The sequence below is a fragment of the Grammomys surdaster genome, unplaced genomic scaffold (assembly GCF_004785775.1).
Source record: "Grammomys surdaster isolate TR1022 unplaced genomic scaffold, NIH_TR_1.0 126187, whole genome shotgun sequence".
NCBI classification, from domain to species: Eukaryota; Metazoa; Chordata; class Mammalia; order Rodentia; family Muridae; genus Grammomys; species Grammomys surdaster.
Window position 1 is genome coordinate 1,455,244 of NW_021620993.1, and position 20,306 is coordinate 1,475,549.

Genomic DNA, 20,306 nt, shown 5'->3' on the forward strand with positions numbered 1-20,306 from the left:
AGGCAGAGAGGCAGAGAGGCAGAGAGGCAGAGAGGCAGAGAGGCAGAAAGGCAGAGAGAGAGGCAGAGAGAGGCAGAGAGGCAGAGAGGCAGAGAGGCGAGGCAGGGGAACCAAAACACACGAGGCCTGCCTGACTATATAGGGATGCCAATACGCTGGTAATAGTGAAAGTGTGACTTGCCAGGCCCCGAGGGGAATGGGGAGATGAGTTGGGAGAAGAGGTGGCAAGCACAGGAAGCTGGGATTGAGGCTCAGTGGTAGAACACTTACTTGCCAAATACAGGTGGGGCCCTAGATTCTGTCCCCAGTACTGAGAAAATAAACAGTGAGAACCAAGACACCCACAGACTGAAAATGCTTTAAAAGAGAAAAGACAGAAAGGAAGAGAAATACTGCTCAGATCTGCAGTTGAGGAGCATGACCTTGCACTAGGGAGATACAGCAGGTTCAGGAGGGGAGATGCAAGGGGTTAAGACTCCGACATGGGAATCTGGTGATGGAGAGAGACGGAATTCAATCTGTTGATGTTACTTACCTCCATTCCATCACAATGAATGGGTCAGCTTGGAGAAGGCAGTGCTGAGATCCAGACCCAGGTCTGTCTCAACTCACTGGTCACCAGTGCCAGGTTCTTAAAGCATGGGGACACTTGGCATGGCCAGGGAGGTGAACACTGAAGGAGATGCTGAGAGTCCATAACACAGGAGTAGCCATTCTTATGTGCTTATAGCTGCCCCCAAGGCAAACTTCAAGGATGCTACAGTCTGGGACTAGCTGTCACCTACACTCTGTCCTTGTCCTTTCTTTTCCTTAAGCTCCCATTGGACGATACATGTAAAAACGTGATCCAACAGAGATGTGAACGCTGCCTTTGTTATTATTCAGAGCAGCACCCCAAATTTCTCCCAGGAAACTTCTTGGTTCATGTTGCCCATTTTCTTGGTCTGCCCAAAGGCCTGATTTTGTGTGTGTGTGTGTGTGTGTGTGTGTGTGTGTGTGTGTGTGTTTGTCAAACAATTTGTGTTGCTTTGTGGAACTTTTAACCTCAGCACCATTGTGTGGCCAGATGCCGGGTAAAATGATGAGTAGGATTCACTGCCAGGTCTTGGAGGGTCCCCAACACCAGGAGCAGCAACAGACATGACATTTCAAGACAAGAAGAAGTGTCTTAAGTGCAGCCATGAGCTTAGGACCATGGAAGGATCTTGCCTATTTAGGGAGTTCCGAGGAGACAGAGGTCACTGTTAGGGTATGGTTAACGTGATATAGATGGGAAGGCAGAGCTGAGAGCCATCTGTGGAAGGCATACACTGACCAGGCTGTGAACCCCAAGAGAGGAGCCAGGCTGAGGGCTAAGCTCATTCAGGAAGCCTTTCCATGTCAGATCTCTCTGGAGCTGGATCCAGCAGGCTTGTAGTGGGAATCCCAGCTTCTCTGCGAATTAGCTTCAGTGGAACAGGGAACTCGCCTGAACTAGCTGGGAGATGGAAAAATAGTGGAGACACAATGGTTAGTGTCCCATGGTCCCTGCATTCTCTTTTGCCCTGTGGTAAGGGTAAAGAGGGCAATGAGGCTGTCAAAAGGACTGGGAACACAGCAGACTCTCCAAGGGAGGGAGCCTTGTTAAGATGGGACCATGGTAGGAAGCTGAGGCACAGGGACATTGTGAAGGCAAAGGCAATCCAAGGAAGGAACATCTCAGCAACTAAGGCAGAGATGTCCAGAGAGTACGACAGATACTGCCACCAGGGGGCACTGTGAGAGAAAAGCTGAGTTGTCCACCACTCGGGCTGGACAGTGAACTCAGGCTCTACACTGACTCCCAATCCCTTGTCACCAGCTTCAGTGATGGGTCAGGCACGTGTGGTCCAGGTGACAAGGCTGAGAAAGAATCCATACTTCAGCTGCTTACCCAAGAGGGAGTCAGTGTCTTGCTGCTTGATCAGTCCATATACTAGCTGACCCTGGTCCTGACTGTCATCCAGGCCAAACAGTAAGAGTTGTTGGTTTTTTGTTTGTTTGTTTGTTTGTTACTTCTTTGTCTTATTTCACAGAAGCCTGGAATGCAGATAATCACTGTAATCAATCAATCAATCAATCTCTCTCTCTCTCTCTCTCTCTCTCTCTCTCTCTCACACACACACACACACACACACACACATACACACCCTTGAGCTCTGGTTGTTCTGCCAGTGTGAGAATCTGTCCCACACTTCATCTTCAGGAGCCTCAGCAAACCTCATTTAATAGAAGACTGAAGCTGGGGGAGGCTAGTATGTCCAGGTTCCAGGAGCGACCATCGTCCAAACCTCTCCCTCAATGCCATTACCCTAAGCGAACCCATCTACCCTGCTTTCAGGGATTCCCAGAATCTGACTGTGTGCTCCTTTGGAGAGAGCACCCACGTGGCTTCACGTATCCACAGAGGGTCTGTGGGCACTTCAAGACAGGTGGTGTGAGCAGAGCAGGGTGTGTCCGAGCCTCCTGAGGCTCCACCTTTGAGAGATCCGACAGGCCCAGAACTGTCTGACTGTATGTGAGCCTGCAGGACCTTGTCACTGCCTTTGGCCATCGAACCTACTGTGTGAGGCAGGGAAAGCTTCAGTGAGATATGACTGATGACCATAATGGCTGCCAGCAATGTCTCCCCCAGTCCTGTCTGTAGCCTGACCCATGGAACCATTTTCTAACGAGTTACCCTGTTTCTACCCCAATCCCAACACTTTCTCCTCCAGTCAAAGACCAAAGGGATGAATTCTGGTGCACCAAAATCCAGCAGCCTGCATATCACACTTAGAAAACCATGCAGATGTCTGTGACTACCCAGCTGTGGGGTCCAGCTCCTAGTGAGCACTGTTCTCAATACAAGGTGCATTTCCTTTATGTCTCTCCCATCCACTGGACCCTTAGTGTTGTCCTCCAGACATGGCGCATGCTGGAGCAACAGGGCCTTTGAAATTTCTGTTGGTTTTTGGCTGAAAGGCTCTTTTTCAAATAGTCAGTGCTTTCTCTTTGATTACCTGCTGTTTCTTCTCAAGTGTATCTTCCTCAGTGACACCTTCTCTGACCTGCTCATACGGGACAGAACCTCTCTAAACCTCTCTAGTTCTTCGCTCAAATTATTTCCCCTTGTAGTACTTGTAGCATTTGATACCACCCGAGAGAATAAGTATATCGTTGCATCTGGTCTTTCTTCCTGTTTTAAAATTTAAACTTCTTGAAGACACGGGTTCTCTGGTCTTATAGTTTCTGCAGTGCCACCAACTAGAACAAGACCCAACACAAAGCAAGCACTGACAGAAAATGTGTTCTGAGCAGATAAAAAGATAAATATAAGGCTTCTAAAGGATCTTCTTTTCTTTTGTTTTATATTTTGCGAGGTAATCTTGGCGGTTATGAGATGAGTTTCCTGGACCTCTGTCTCCTAGTCAAATTACTATCAAGTGTGAGTCTTCCGTGCAAAAGAATTCAAGCACTGCCTCTGTTGTGTTCACAGATGCCACACAGACCCAGGTCTAGTCATCTAGTGACCCATCTTCCTGCTCTCCTAGGCTGACATGCCACAGGGATCAGTACACTTTTTTTTTTTTTTTTTTTTGGTAAAGCAAGGCCATATAATTCTTTTTGTAAGTCTTCAACTTTGCCTTTATGGTGAGAAAGCAGCTAGAGACAATATGTAAATGAACAAGTAAAACTCTGTGCCAATAAAGCTTTATTTACAAAAACAAGTAGTGGGCCAGAAATCACTGGCTAATTGAGGGTCTAAGATAGTGTAAAGGTGCCTGATGTCTTAGTTTCTGACAAAAGGCTAGGTGGCTGAATGGTTGTTAATTCGTGGTCAAAACTGTGTAATGTCCAACATGGATTGAAGTCATGTTTAGTTTTGTTGAGGCAGAATTTTTCTATGTCGTCCTGGTTATCTTGGAACTCTCTTTATAGATCAGGCTGGCCTCTAACTCAGAGATCTGCCTGCCTCTGCCTACCAAGTGTTCGGATTAAAGGCATGCACCACTATGGCTCAGTTTGGACTGAAGACTTTTCTGTGATGTTCCTTTCCCAGGATTTCACCCTCTTGCTAGATTTTTGGTTGCCCAGAACTGTGTCTTTCTGTTTGTTTGTTTCCAGTAACTACCTCCATCATCTGTCTTTGTGTATCATCTATCCACGAACCTATCTACATGTCTCTCAAAAGCATTTGTATGTCCTTGTTGAAGATTGCATAGCCCTAGACTAATTTACATGCTAATCAGATATCTTTGAACATTGCATGGGCTCTCAGGCAGTCATGCAGAGAGGCTGAAGGTGCTGATCTGGCACATGGCAGATGGCCTCAGATTCATACTGGTTAAGCATTTGACCCTAAGGAGGAGAATGTAGCTCTTCGGGGCGGCTGGTTTTGTTACTACTGCTGGAAGAGTCTGATGAACAGAGTTGCAGAGGGAGATAAGCCTTGGCTCGTGTGGCCTCCTCATGCCTGTACTCATCACAGAGGCCAGGGAGGGCTGGATGGAGACATTGTAACTGCAGTAAGCTGTCTGAGCTCCACACACAGCTCTCTGGGGGCTGAAATGAGTATTCTGTCACTGGGTAGGAAGGACTGTTCTAGGGTTGGGTAGAGTGACACTGTCAGCAGGACACCTGCCAAAGCCACCTTTGTCCTAATACTACACTGAGCCAAGAAGAGCAGAACTGGGCAGATCTGTGGGAGCTTCCAAGAAGAGCCACCAAGAAAGACTGCAGTTAGGAGAAAGGAGAGTGTCAGTGGAGATGCTCAGTTAGCTGTGGATGTTTGGTTCCGTGAGACACTGTACCAGAAATAGCTGGCAGGCTGATGCAATGGAGTACCCCCAAACTCAAGACTCTACCCCACATTGCTCCACTTTCCAGCCTCTTTCTTGCTTTCACCTCATCTTTCTTGGCCATTGTAAAAGCAACAGGTTTAGGAAAAGAGCCGCAGACATAATAAGAGACCCCCCCCCCCAGCAAGCACCACTTCCCTGAGTCTGGGCCATGTCCCTTGTTTGTCTACAGACCGTGCCAGGGTAATAATTCCATGGTGCTAGTGAAGGAGAAGAGGGCAAGCAGCTGCCTGGAACAGCCTGATCAATCATCTCAACAGCCAGAGCCTGGATTCTTCCCAGAGGCCCCTGGGAAGTCTCCATGTAAACCTGCTTTTCAACATGTCAACACATAGGCTTTCTTGTGGTTCTCCCTCCCCCTGGGCACCCCTCCCTCTACTACCTCCACCAGTGTCTTATTTATATAATGAGCATCCTTCCATGCACTGGTACATCTCCGTCATGGGGTTTTTTCACAGTGTACTGCACATCTCTAACGCAGGGCTGTCACTTCTAATTTGTCTCTAAGAAGCTGCTATGCTATTTAAATTGGGAGCATTGAGTCTCCACTGGATGTGGTTGGGTTTTGATCAGAACTGGTAAGGCTGACGACTGGCAGAAGTAAATAAAGACCACAGTGTCATCATGCCTGGAGGAAGCCCTTGCTCAGTAGGATGGGACCAGTGGCCACTATCATCAGAGAGCTAAGACAGCTGACCCAGGCAGATGACAGGTGGAGACACAAGAAGAGACACTGTTGGCGTGAAGAAACCAGATAAATGTAGAAGCAGTGCTTCTGTTTTCAGGGGATGCCATTGAGACATAGTGAATACCTACTGTACATCACTTTGGTGCGGGGAGCCAAGTGACATGAAATGGCCCTGATGGACTTCTGTCACTCTTATGGAAAGAATCCTTGCCAAGGACATCTCTATCCATTGTGGATGGTGACTCTTTACAAGCCCCTCAGGCGTGTCTGGCTCTGCTAGGAAACACTTGAGTCCTCTGGACCACCCACAAAGTATTCTATTTCTGTGTGTATTTATGGCACCCCTGAGAGTCACTGCAGATGAATGCATGCCAAGGTCTTGGTGAATTTAGCAATGTTAATATTACAAACCAAGCTGCAAGGTAATTTGTGTTCCATTGCCTGGCATTTCCTGCCATCTTTTGGAGGAGAATTGTAGAGTTCAATTTATTGCCAAAGCGTGGCCCTTGGGTTCTTAGGCTGGGAGGGAGTGGTGAATTATTTATAGATTCTCATACTTCAGAAGCAAATATGTGTAGATCTCTCTTATTTTACAGACCTAGAAATATAATGATATTGATTCCTCCACCACCAGCTCCCTCTCTGGATTCTACTGTGTGACTCTAAGGACTCATGGCTGGCCCTTTTATTTTCTTCCTTTAAGTCTTCGCAGTAAATCCTTGAAATGGGCAATGACATTAGTTGCAGGACCTAAGGTTCAGAGACGTTAAGTAACTCATTCAGTCACCCAGCAGATAGGTGGTAAAGATGCAAATGGAACAAAACAGATGCCATGGCCCCTGGGCCCAAGAACACTGTCCAGAGACATGAAACTTCTGCTGCATCAGGCCACCCCAAAGATCACAAAAAGGATTCAAAGGTGCACGCAAGTCTTGGATTCAAGGTGGATTCAACTTTTCACTGGTGACTTTCCCTTGACCTGCTGCCTCTTAGGGCATTTCTTTGCAGTTTAAACTCTAGTTAGCATTCCTTATGGGCTTCTATCAGCCCATCTTCTTGCACCAAATGCAGAGGCTTTCTCACTACCCTGCCTTCATCCTCCCTGTGAACATTCCAAGCAACAAATCCCAGCTGTCAACGCACACTCAGACCCTCTAGGAGCTAAAAGACTGACTAACTGTGTACTTATAGCATGTGGGTAAAGCTGGTCATAGCCAGCCCCTGACTTGCTCTCCAGCCTTTCTCCTGAGCTGGGCCACCCTTCAGACCCACCAGGCCATGTGCAGCTCATTTATGTTCATACATGATCTCCAGTTTACGCACCTTGTGTTTCCTTTGTCCATAGTGGTCCAGCCTGAACCGGGTCTACCTGGTCTCAGTCATGTGGCTGGATTCTATAGTCACAACTTTTCTTGTTGTCATGGTAGACTTGTCTTCATTGGCTCTCGGGATCTCTGGAGGTAGAAAGATAGGAGCGTTAGCATCAGAAGGTGGATGGAGATCTGATTCCCTAGGTAAGGAAGCAGATGTATAGAGACAGAGAAAAAGACATGGGACAGACCTCTTGAATAGGCCAGTGAAATAGTAAAGCATGCGATTTCAGGATGAGGGTGGTGCAGAGTTGGCCCAGAATCTCACTACCACAGTGATCTGAAGACCATCTTGGACTGCAGAATGTTTTCTTCAAATGGAAGCGACAGTTTTCCCCAAAGCATTGGAAGGAAGCATTAGGTAAATAAAAGTCTATATGTCCAAGCCTGCTCACCCTCGTGATGTGGCATAAATTGTCCCCCTTGAAGTCCAGCATCACTGTGAGTAGAGATGCCATGGGATCTGTCCTTTGGAAACTCATCTACTCTAACAATAAGGTCAGCATCACAGTGGCTCGACACCTCAGAGACTCTTTAAAACTCGTTACTACCAAAGACAAGCGGTGTGGGATTCTGCTCCATAAAGCCTGTGGCCCCATTATTCTCAGTTGCATTTGAGCCCCTCTGCTGCATCTTGGGGAATGGCCAGCTGACAGGGACAGGTAGTGAGCACAATGTCATGTATGAAGGTACAGGTTCACAAAGTCACTTCAGCTCACACTCCTCGGGTGGCGAGTGCTCCTGTAATCCTGCCCAAGTGCAAGGAATGGAGTTACATGGCTTTGAGAGGCAGCAGAAGATAACCCAGACTCTGTCATGGCAAGGTCTAGCAAGCTCTGTGGTTCTTTCAAATTTGTTCATGTTGAAGTGAAATTTCTCAGAATACCTAATGGGGACACAAATGCTTCCTGCTCAGCAGCCAGTTGGCATGCATTCTATGTGTCATGTCCTTAACACCAAGCTAGGCAGCATGCAACAGAGGTGCTGGTAGAATCAACCATTTTTAAATTTTCTATGTAAAGAGTTGGAATTGGGCCTAAAGAGATGGCTCAGTTGGTAAAGTACTTGCAGTATGAGGGCCTGGGTTCTGTCTCCAGCATCCTTGTAAAGAGTTGTGCAGGGATGCTAGCTTGTAACCCCAATGCTGGGGAGAAGGAGACAGCCCATTCTTGGTGTTCACTGACAGGTCAGCTAAGCAAGTCAGCAAATTCCAGATCCGGGTAAGAGATCAAACATATGGCTACTGACAGATGACACCCAAAGCTGAATTCTGGATTTTACCTATCTGTGCACCCACATGCACATAAAAAAAAAATAGTCAGCGGGTTTAGAGAGATGGCTCGACAGTTGAGAGTACTTGTTATAATTACAGAGGACCCGGTTAGGTTCTCAGCATCCACATGATGGCTCACCACCATCTGTAACTCCAGTCCCAGAGTTCCAATGCCATCTTTCTGTGGCACATGGTAGACAGACACACATGCATGCAAAACCACTCATACACATTTTAAAAAAATTTTTTCAAACTAAGTTTTTAGCCAGGTGGTGGTGGTACACGCCTTTAATCCCTACACTTGGAAGGCAGAGCCAGACAGATTTCTGAGTTCAAGGCCAACATAGTCTACAGTGTGGGTTCCAGGACAGCTCGGGCTACGCTGGAAACCCTGTCTTGAAAATCCCAAAGCAAAGCAAAGCAAAACAAAGCAAAACAAAAAACAAAATAAACCCCTAACGTTTTAAAAAGATTTGGAACAGTAAGGCATGAGACTGGGAGGGTGGTGAGGTGGGGGCCCAGGGGAAGTTGGAGGGAGGTAGAATGGGTGGATGCTGAGCAGACAGGGGGATGGGCATGAACAAAAGACATTGTATAAATAAATGCATTTTCAAAAATAAATAACAATTTGTAAGAAGAGTTGGAATAAAGCAGTGATTAAGATTTGTGTCTCAGGGCTGAGAGATGGCTCAGAGGTTAAGAACTTGGCTGCTTTTCCAGAGGACCCAGGTTCAATTCCTAGCACCCACATGGTAGTTTGCAACTGTATCCCCAGTTCCAGGGACTGAAGTCCATTACACAGATACACATTACAGGGGATCCAACACCTTCACACAGACATACACCAACGCATAAAAATTTGCCCTCATGTAGGCAAAACACTGATTGCATAAAAATTAAAATAAATCATTGAAAAAAACCAAAAGACTTTTGTCTGAGCCCACTGCCTGGGCTTCATTCCTGAAGACAGCACACACCGATGCTGTGTGCTCAGGCAGGTCCTTATGGCTCTGTCTCCAAATCCTCACCTGCACTGAAGGAGAACCAAAAATGCCAGCCCTTTCAGAGGGTGGTGGGTGGAGGCGATGTTAGGTGCCCAGTGCGGGTGGAGGTGATGACACTCCAATCCAGTACTTAGAAGAGTCCACGGTATGCACGGTATGAAGAATGGGTGCCCATTTCATAGTTGTGTGTGTTTGTTTGATTGTTTGCTTTTTATCATTGTCATTTCGAATAACTGACACAAAGCAGAAACCGAAATCTAAGACCAGCATGCACACAGCCACCTGTTCTGTGTCACACACTGCAGGTTACACTGACTGATAGCAGTCGGCAAATCTCAAATTCAACGAATGTTCCTGTGATAAATGAGAAGCAGTCTCATCACCTGGCTCTGGTGACCACAAACTGTCTCCTGGGCCATCGCTGGCTTCCAAGCAGGAAGACAAACTAAGGATCCCTGGCAGCACTTTGAAAAGCTTTCCAGGAAACATAGCTGTGTGTTGTAGGGGACACAGGTTGTGTGTGGGTCTTCCAGTTTCTAGAGATTTCTGTAGAGGCTTTTGCTCTTTGATTTTCCAAAAGGAAAGCAACAAATCTCTGCAGGCTTCTGAAGCAGCACTCGGCATTAGTTACTGCATACCTTCCCGTGCCCCACCATGCTCCCAGGTGCTATGCAGCTCAGAGGGCAAGGCGCTGTTTGTTTTCAAGCCCACATCTGTTGGTTCTCTCCCAGTAATTAAACTGCTGCCAGCAAGGTACTAAGACACTCTCCAGGGTAGGCACTGGCTACATTCCTCTTGAAAGAGTTAAACCTCATGTATCGGTGTAGACCTGCTACAGGGACCAAGGTCAGAAGCAAGAACAGCCTGCATTGCAGTCCTGTCTATCTAGTGGCAGAAATGATGGCTGTGAATTTCAACACACTCATTACTTTTTCGAGCTTCTCCACTGGCCCCAGCCCTGATTATAATTGCTGTGATCTCTGTGTGCATGGGGCTGTAGTTTGTTCATGTGTGTGGCTGTAGTGTTTGCCATTGTGATTGTTCTGTAGTTTGCTTACCTGTTCTGCCATGAGCCTCTGGGTTGTTTCTTGTTTGGGGGTAATTATTAGAAGCAATATCACTGCAGACATTTGAGGAGATACATCCCAGGCCTGTAGGAGAGTTGTGCAATGGAATTTTCTAGAAGTAGACCTGCTGAGCTGGGCATGAAAACATCTTTATCTAGGTTGGGATCGAGTGGGTTCCACTCCAGTCCTGGACAATTGTCCCTCACATCAGCCCCTAGAGGTCGGAGTCATCGTTTCCATCCTGTGAGTGAAGACACTGCTTATATTCTAAGCATGGAGCTCAGGTCTGTGAGTGTCAAACCCAAGCTTTCCCTGCAATGACATATGCTAGCCACGCTGAGGTTTGTGGGCCCATGTTAGTAGCAATGTATGACCATGAATGTCTGGGGAAGTGAACTTCCTTGCATAGCAGAGTGCCACAAACCCGGTCTTTGTCGCACGCTAGAACCACCCAGTCCCTGCCTCAATTCAGCTGCAGCAGTGAGGATGGAGAGGGTGTCCAGACAGACCTGACTGTGGCTTTGTGTGCATCTCCGTTTGACTGGTGATGTTGGGTCTGTTGTTTCCTAATGGGACATGTGCATGTGGTTTAGGTCTGTGTAGGCCTCTTGATCATTTTAAATTACATTTGCTTTATTGTTAAAAATCTTTTTATGCCTATGGGTGTTTTGCCTGTGAATATGTCTGTGAACATTGCATGCATTGCCTGAGGAGGCCAGAAGAACCTGTCAGATCCCTGGGAACTGGATTTACAGATGGTTGTGAGCTGTCGTGTGGGTGCTGGGTAGTGAACCTGGGTTCACTAGAAGAATGGTCTTAACTGCTGGGCCATCTCTATAGCCCCGTGTATGTCTTCTAATGGATATTTTGTAGTTCTTAATGTATCATGAAGACTTTCCCCCTGTAGCTAAACACATTACAAATATTTTAACTTAGTCTGTGGCTTATCTTCACTTAAAAATGATTTTAATTGCACTATTTATTTATTTGTATGTGGGTATATGCTATGGGACATACATGGAGACCAGAGACAACTTGACGGACCCAGTTCTCTCCTTTTACCGTGTGGGTCCCAGGGATCAAACCCACATCTGCAGGGTTGGTGGCAAGCACCTTTACCCACCACTGCTTCCTGTTCTTAGTTGTCCCTCAATTGTCCCTCACATCAGCCCTAGAGGTCAGAGTCATCATTTCCACCCAGTGAGTGAAGACACTGCTTAAATTACAAGCATGGAGCTCAGGTCTGTGTCAAACCCCAGCTTTTCCTGTAACGACATATGCTAGCCACACTGGGGTTTGTGGGCCCATCACACAAACCACCTCACTAGGCCCCTGTCTTCATTTTTCGATCGTGTCTCCTGAAGAACAAGCGACATGAATTTTGACTCAATTCAAGTGAACATTTTTCTTTTATGCTGATTGTCTCTTCTGAAACATAGCTTTGCTATTGCATGGTGGCTCTTTTGTCAGAAGTGTGAACTTCTAACGTATTTTAAAATTGCTATCACTGTACAGTGAAATCAGAGCTGAGGGCCATATCTGTTTGACTCCCAGGTTGTGACTCACTAAACAAGCCATGCTGTTGCCTCAAGCCTCAGTTTTCCTTCCTGCAACGTAAAAGACAGTTCCTCAAATCTGTTAGAGGAACCCAGTGTGACAAAGGGAGGTGTTCTTCACGGTGCCAAGCATGCTAAGAACGCCCTGTGAAGACCTTTTGTGTTTTGCATCTAGCAGTGGGCAAGGCAGAAGGAAATAACTCCCCCTGATGTTTGTTTCCAGTATATCAAGGCCTTTTACAATGAAACCTGGGGCAGAAGGCATGGACATCCCATAGACCCCGATACCCTGACTCTGCTCTGGTCTGTGACTGTGTCCATATTCGCGATTGGTGGCCTGGTGGGAACACTGATGGTGAAGATGATCGGAAAGTTTCTTGGGAGGTAGGTAGGGGCGTTGTTTCTATTTGGTGGGGGGGCTCCCTTCTGTAATGATTGTAAAGAGTCTGCATTGTTAACAGTGTCCCCATAGGCAACAGAATCTCATACAGTTTAACTGGAAAGACTTCACTCAGGAAGGGCTGGTGTGGAGGAAGAACTAGGGTACCAGTGTCCAGTGGGGAAGAACGAGAATGCCAATATCCAAGAAGATTTGGTGATACAGTGATGAATAAGGCTGACAGTGTGCAGGGACTGGGCTGTGCAGAGAGGAGAGAAGGGAAGAAATGCTCTGAATCCTCTGTCCTACTGCCTTCTAGTCTGCTGCAGGAAACCAAGATGCCTTGTATCCCAGAGGCCAGAGTAGAACAGGAGGGGAATGGGTCTGGGTCTGGGTCTGGAGAACACCAGCACAGAGCCTTTCAGGTTGTTCCACAGAAGCACAGAGTGACCATCCTCATCTGACAACCAGTTATTTAGGATGTTTTCCACTGTATGACTGATGGACACTTGGGGAATTTCAGGTTGTCCCCATCACTGATAAAGCTGCGGTAAATTAAATATCAGAAACTCCAGTTTCAAGCTGGGGAGATGGCTCAGTCAGAATAACACTTGCCTTGTGAGTATTAGGACCTGAGTTCAGATTCCAAGAATCCACATAAAAAGTTGGGCACCGTGACACATCCTTGTAATCCCAGGATGGCAAGACAGGAGGCCAAGATGGGAGGACTCTCGGAAGCCCTCAAGCCAGCTAGTGTAGCTGACTTGATGAAGTTCCAGGCAATGGGAGACCTTTTCTCGAAAAATGACAGAAGGAAAAAAAAACTCCTGCGGATGACTTCTGCCTTTCAAATGCACTCACACAATAATGTACCCATGTACAACACACACATGCACACGCACATGCACACGCACACGCACACACCAGTTTAACTCCCCCACCCTAGCCAAGCCTAGTCAATCAGATCCACTTCACTTTGTTTGTCCCATCCCTAACTTATTTATGACATGAATCCTTCTCTCAGGGCAGATTTGTATATCAGACCCTCCCTCCTCAGTGTCTTCTCTGTCTCCTTTCTGCTATCAACAGCCTCTTGGAGGCTGCTGAGGTGTGTGTGTGTTTGTGTGTGTGTGTCTGTCTGTCTGTCTGTCTGTCTGTCCAAGACAGTCTTGGCCAGTTTCATGTCTGAACTTGAATTGTAATTCTCCCACTACTAGATGATGACCTTGGCAGAGTCATTTTTCTCAAGCCCAGGATGATGGCTCCCACTGAGGCTATGTGACAGGTGCTAGGGAAAGGAGTGGAGAGAGGATGCCATGAGACGCATCTCAGTGAACACAGACCATGTGTTTGTGGTCACCTTGACATCCATACAGAGTAGCTCAGGAAGCCTCTATTTTGCATTCACACAAATTGGAGAAAGGATCCATCAAGTCCCAGAAAATCTCTCAGACCTTGGTGTTACAGAAACACTCCTAAGAAGGGTCCTACTCATTCCTTCCCACCCTGCCTAGTGTCCCCAACAAAGAGCTCATTAGAATACCGATGTTTCAGCAAGGTTCTCTGAAGGCCATGTTGGAAGCATCCACATAGTACCTATAAAAGTATATGGTACCCAGTGAGTGAAGGGAAGTTCTGGGGTTTCTTTTGTCCCCGGGTCCAGGTCCAGAGCAGTAACTACGGGCTTTCAGTATTAGGAAAGCATAGCCATTGCCTAGGGCAGTGAGAAATGGTTTCTGAGGTCTCCCAATGTTCCAGACATTCTCACACACTCTCTTGTTTCATCTGTTCATCCTTTATGGATGGAAATGGGAGGTCAGAGAGGTAGGCTCAGCTAGCTCACACATGGCTGAGATCATGCTGGGAGTAGCACCGTCTTCTCACTCACTGTTCAAGAGGATTTTGGGTAGGGCCTCTCCTGGCCACAGAACTGTCAGGTTTGTGACTGTTGAGCCATAGGCACACAGTGAGGTAGTACCCAGATAGCACCACCAGCCAGAGTCCCCCATGGTGCTATTGCTAAGTTCTGCCCTATGCTAGACCTGTTCAAAGCCCTCCTACTTACCCCAGTTAGGCACAGTCACCCCTGCCCCAAGGCTCTGTGGACTGTGATGTCTGCCCACCTTGTACCTGGCTGTGCATTGCTGCCCTAAGGCTGTTCCTTAATGAGGCTCTGTACCCAAGCAGTCGAATGGAGGACGGTGCACTGGGATTGGGGGCCAAATGCTCCCAGTCACCAATTCTGGGACTCAGGACTTTGCTACAGCATCTCCTAACACATACTTTTCTCGAACGTAGCATGAGCTGATTGACAGTAGCTTTAGGACCTTCAGCAGCCTGGCAGAAAGAAATGGAAAGGGAAAGTGTGTTTAGAAACATCTTGAACACCTTGAACTTCTAAGCAACCCAGGAGCCCTCATCTGGGTCGAGTAGGGCCCAGTGGAGTGGTACTACTGAGATCAGCAAGAGGGCGCTGCTCACTGAGCCTCCGGCCAGCACCAGTTCTTCTTTTCCTTGTTCTGGGAATCAAACCTAAATTGAAGTTCAGCTTAAATAGCTGTTGAGAGGAAAAAGAGCCAAGCTGCAGAGAAGGCTGCCACTTCTTAACTTTCCTCTACAGTCTGGTGCTCAATGTACCACAGATGGGCTACTTCAGAAATCCACTGCCATTTCCCCTGCTTTACAAGTAGTGACCCTGATGACCTACGAGGCTCAATGGCTAGTCTACACTGCAAAGAGCAGGGCTGGTCGGAAACACAGATCCAGGCCAAACTGATCAAACATTGAGATAGCTCTTGAGATTGTCGGGGAGGGAGAGGAAGCCCAGATCATGGTCAGGGGCTGAGGGACAGTAGCAGCAGTCTGGGTGTGCCATTAGAGGGTGCACCATGGTGTGACTAGCAGTTCAGTGGACCTGGATCTCTGCTCCAGTTGGGACTGGATACTGGTAACTCCAGCAGTGGGAGAAGGACTAGCTTGTAACCCCAACAGTCTCAGAGGCAGTTAGTGGGAGCCACGGCTGGTTCATGAAAATCTCTATGTTTAGAGAGAGCAATGGAGATGGAGCTTGGATAGGCAGGAACCGTTTCTGGAGATAGGCCACATCAGCTTAGAGATGCCCCAGGAGTACATTTTCTTCCTCCTCATCTCTGTTCTGCTGTAGTCACAGAAGTCTCTTTCCCTCCTGACACAGGATAGTACGTGTTCAGTTCACAGACATGGCCACAGGCTCAGCTTCAGCTCTGGGCGTTGATGCTGGTGGCTCATGAACTGTCTGTGAGTTATATGAGCTCTCTGACCCACATGGTTCACAGAAGCATGAAAATAAAGTAGTGGCACGTGGGAGAGCTGCCACCAAGATTGAAATAGGTGCTGGGTATAAGACGATCATCCTAGAGTTGGCAAGAGTTGGCTGTCATGTTTCCCATGGCCATGTGAGATGTGAGTGCCACGATCACAACGGACTCTTCCTGATGTGTGTCATTAGTGCTTGAACAGTAGTTGTGGTATGTGTGTGCACACACGCAAGTGCATGTGTGTTTTAAACTGTGTTAGAATTGTCATTATTGCATCTGTTATTGAGTCTGATTCTTACCTCTAGAAATAGGTAAAAATAAGAAACAAAACAAGAAAACCCACATGGACTTTGAAGCCAGATCTTTAATCAGACCTTAGACAATCCATGTGTCGGAACAGTGGTCAGTATGGGGGTGGGGCACTATATGGACACACTTGAGGCTGTGAACAAGAAAAACATCATTCCTGAGGCCCAGGGATGCCCCTGGGGCAGAGAGGTAGTGTGAGAAGTTTATCTGGGGGCCCTTATGGTCCCTGTAAGTACTGAGAATGAGTAACAGGCTCAGCAAGAGGCAGCTGGTCCCCCAAGGTGAAAGTCTAAATTACAGATAAGCAGGATTCACCCCAAAGAGCAGCTGTGAAGGCTGAACAAGATGCAGTTTACACAAACTTACATGGTGTCGCACTTCACTCCGGGAAGTCTTTGAATGGCTGCCATGGAGCCCAAATCAAGTTGGCTGAAGCCCCCAAGGGAATTTGTTGGCACATATGACTTACATTGGACCAGCCAGCTCACAGAATGTCATAAGGAAACCCAATTGATCTGTCTCTTTTCTCCAACTCTCAGCCCTGCCTTCCTCTTGTCAATCTTTTTGATGGAGCGTCAGCATAGACCAGCACTGTGATATCTCTCTTAGTACTTACCAGGTGCTGGGCTGGGGGATGGCTCAGTTGGGCTGGGGGATGGCTCAGTTGGTAAAGGGTCTGCCATGCAAGCATGAGACTCTGAGTTCAGATTCCCCCTGAGCCCACATAAGGAGGTGGGAGTGGTGGCCACCTCTTGTAACCTCATCCTAGCTAAGGGCCTGGGGAGAGACACAGATCCCTGAAGCTCATCGGCCAGCCTAGCCAAAGCGATGAGCTTCAGGTTCCGTGGAAAGTGATGGAGGTTGATAGTCTTGAGTTTGGATGAGATCTTCAACATGTTCAACCATGCTGAGCACGGCAGAAGCACACGTTTGATAGGGTAACCTTTAACCACTGAGCTCTATCAAACACACAGAAAAAAAAAAGAACAGTAGAATTCAAGCAAGGAAGCAGGAAAGGATGGACTGAGGTATCGTCTTGGCATTCAGACCTAGTATGGTTTACGAGTTGTTGGAAGGCATATGGCAGGCACACACACAGCTTCTCCATTCATTAGGGCTTGCTGGCAAGTGCTTTACAAATGCAAGCCAAAGTAGTATCCCTCTGTCTCCCATTGATAAATACTGTGCCGGGTTCGCCATGGCTCCCCAAGAGGAGATGTGACACAGTTCCTGGCCCTGGAGCATCACCAGGTCTTTTACCCCATGATCCCCATGTGTGCTGATGACTGCTGTTGGCCCGAAACTGATCTGCTGTCTCTTCTATTTTACTTTCAATCTCTCTTTCTGGGGAATACAGTTCCTCCATTACTCAGAGCTAATCGCTCCATGATAAATGAAACAGATGCAGGAATGAAGGATGGAGGTGGTCCTGAGGCTGTAGAGGATAAGGAACAGGCCTTCTGCTTGGCCTTTAGGTCCATGAGAAAGGCTCTAGACAACACAACCACAGAGACCATAAAAGCCTACACGATCCTCTGGAGAAATAGTCCATTGCTAGACTTGGCCTTGAATTTGGAATCATGAAGAGACACATGTACCCTCTGGTCCAATGACTGCTGTATTAATTATCCAGGGTGAACTTGGGGACATCAAGGATAGACAGCTAAAGTGGACTCAAGAAGAAAAGATATGGATAGGAAAAGAAGGAATCTATAAAAACAAGCAAATGACAGATGGGTTTGTTTTATAGGAGGAAGGTTTGTGTGTGATCTAGAAACAATAGTATCAGAAGGAGAGTGCACACAGCCATGGAACTGCCGGGGTGAGGAAACAGAGATTAGAGAATTAAAAGATGATATACAAACATACGAAAAGTTAGTACGTCATTCTCCTAGCTACTTGAAGGACGGAGATGATGATGCCTAGACAGAGATCAGAGAGGACTGGCTGCTTTCTTTACTTGCATACGTTTTAAAACTTTGTAAAAAAATTTATTTTAACCTTAGTCGTCTGCTGCCTTTCTGTTCTTACATGAAAGTAGTTACTAAAGACTGCTGTCTGCTCTACCAGGAAACCGCAAGGGCCGTACCCAGCTACCCGTGAAGAGCAGGCTGTGTAAAAACTATGAGGAAATATGCTTTTGCTTTGGGTTTAGATTCTGTTTTACAGAAGCGGAGGTTGGAGTTAATGACCCAGGATTCACAAAATTTATGTAAATTTAAGAATCTCTAAAATAATCATTAATAATGATCAAAACCTTGATGATGTAGCTTTAGTAAATAAAAGACTGGGTTCAGGCTCTCTGGCGGGAGAAGGAAAAAAGAATGAGAAGGGAGAAGAAAGAAAGGAGAAACAGGAAGAATGATGAGAATCCTCGGGCAAAGAGAGAGCACTTGAACTGACAGCCAGCATCTACTACTGACTCCTCATCATCATTGAATCAGCGCCGCTCCCATTCCCGCCTTTCTCCTCCTCACGCTGAGGCTGGACCTAGGCAACCCCAATCCTATAGAGGCTGAGTTGGTAGAAGGTGGCTCTCAGGCTTCCCCTGGTCTTCCCATGTTCAGTCCAAATCTCCTCAAGCTGAGCCTTTCTTAAGGACCTGCTGCCCAACCTCTCCACTACCCTACTGCTTTTCCTCTCTGCCAGAGAGCTAGTGAGGGCTCTTGCAGCTTCTGGGTCACACAGGGAAGACCAGAGACTACTGGAGAAGCTCCCAGCAGTGAATCAGGCACCATGGGTGGAGTTGCAGGGAATCTGGGATTCTGCTCTCAAAACTGATGGCCCTTGTTTGTGTTGCTATGTTCATCCTTGAGAGAAAATGGAAACGTGAAGATTAAAGGCTGTCTCTGAGCCCCAGGGAGTCAGCTCACAGAATTATTTGGGAATAAGTTTTCCATCTTCTCCGGGAGGCCGTCAGGCTGGAGTTATTTTGGGAAGGAAGATTTAATATGATGAAGTTACTAGACGGGGTGCATCCCTGTTTGCAAATGCTTCCTGTCTGACTCAGATGTGACTAACATTTCCTGCAAGTCATCAGAGACACCACCAGGGACAGCGTCATAAAAATGCAGGCTAGGATCTCAGAAGAATCTTGGTTTCTCCAACGCTCTTCACCTTTGTCTGCCCCACAGTAAACCCAGTGGGTCTATCCTCAAAATATGCAGGGACCTTGCTGTTTCTTTCAACCTACCTCGATGTCAGCCTGGTGGACAGCAGCACTTGACCACACCCCTGCGATAGCTCCTGCCCCCTTCTGGCCATAAACAACTCAGAAGACAGAGTAGTCTTGCTAGAAGTCCGGCCAAGTCCATCCTGTCTTTGTCATCTGTGGCCACTCACCTCATGCCTCCTGCTGTCCCAGAACATCCCCCAGGAACTCTCCTGCTACTCTTCTTTACCTGCCCACGTCTGCTGCTTCCTCCCGGGTCCTCCACTGTCTCCAGCCATATTGACCTCAATGATGTTGTCTGTCTATTTCTCTCTACCTGAAGTGCTGCTGTTCCTGGCTAGCTGTCCATTTCTCCATCACACCTTTGCTTGAATATCACCACACCCTCCTGGGCCACTCTGTAAAATGATACCCCTTCTCTGCTTCGGCTGCCTTGACAGCGTTGGTCACCACTGGCATGCCACATGTTTTATGTTGCTTGCTGAGAAGACTTAAGAATAAGCGTGTTTGTCCTGTAGTCCGGAATCTGGATTATTTCTCAGCACTTACTCCAGTGTTGTAAATGTTTGTTGAAAGAATAATTGTCTATGAGTGAATATGGTGGCTACTCTCACAGGCAGATTGTGTCATGGTCACTGGAGGACTAGATCTTCATTCAGTAGTATGGCCTTTATTAAGGTCCATGCAAGTCTGTTTCCTCAAGGTTGTCTGACTTGAAGCTGGAGGGAGGGGTCAGTGGTTAATGTGGGGAAGGGGATGATGCAGAAGCATGAGTGTTAAGATCATTCCCTATTTTTCCAGAAAAATCTAGATTCAAGTCCCAGCACCCACTTTGTGGCTCACAACTATATGTAACTTCAGTTCCAGGGGATTTGATGCCTTCTTCTGGCCTATATGGGCACCAGGCATGCATGTGGTACAAAGATATACACGCAAGTAAAACACCCATACACATTTTTAAAAATCTAACCCACAAGGTATCTTAGACAAGAATGCACAGTGTTTAAGACTATGCCTGCTCCATGGTGAAGCTTGTGGTGACAGCTACACACCATGTAGGCTTCAAAGGGTAGCTTGACAGTGTCTCTGTATGAGTGACTGTGGCTGAAAGAGTTGTCAGCAGGGGGCACCAGAGATACTTAGTTCAAGGTTCAGCTTGTCTCTGCATGTCACCTATGTTGTCATTGGCTAGCCACACATTCCTGAGCTTATAGCACTGTCATTCTATGTCATGTGACTGTATATACACGGTATTTGTGAAGCTAAGGAGCACTCTATGATTCTCTCTCTCTCTCTCTCTCTCTCTCTCTCTCTCTCTCTCTCTCTCTCTCTC

At 47.1% G+C, this 20,306-nt stretch overlaps 1 protein-coding gene across 3 annotated transcripts in view; it reads left to right on the plus strand.

Moving 5' to 3' along the window:
• Slc2a9 (solute carrier family 2 member 9) overlaps positions 1-20,306 on the plus strand; it is a 124,417-nt gene that overhangs the window by 14,371 nt on the left and 89,740 nt on the right. For all 3 annotated transcript variants that reach the window (XM_028758068.1, XM_028758067.1, XM_028758069.1), the window contains one exon: positions 12,041-12,201. In XM_028758068.1, coding sequence (XP_028613901.1) covers positions 12,041-12,201 — 161 coding nt within the window. The remainder of the gene's footprint in view (positions 1-12,040; positions 12,202-20,306) is intronic.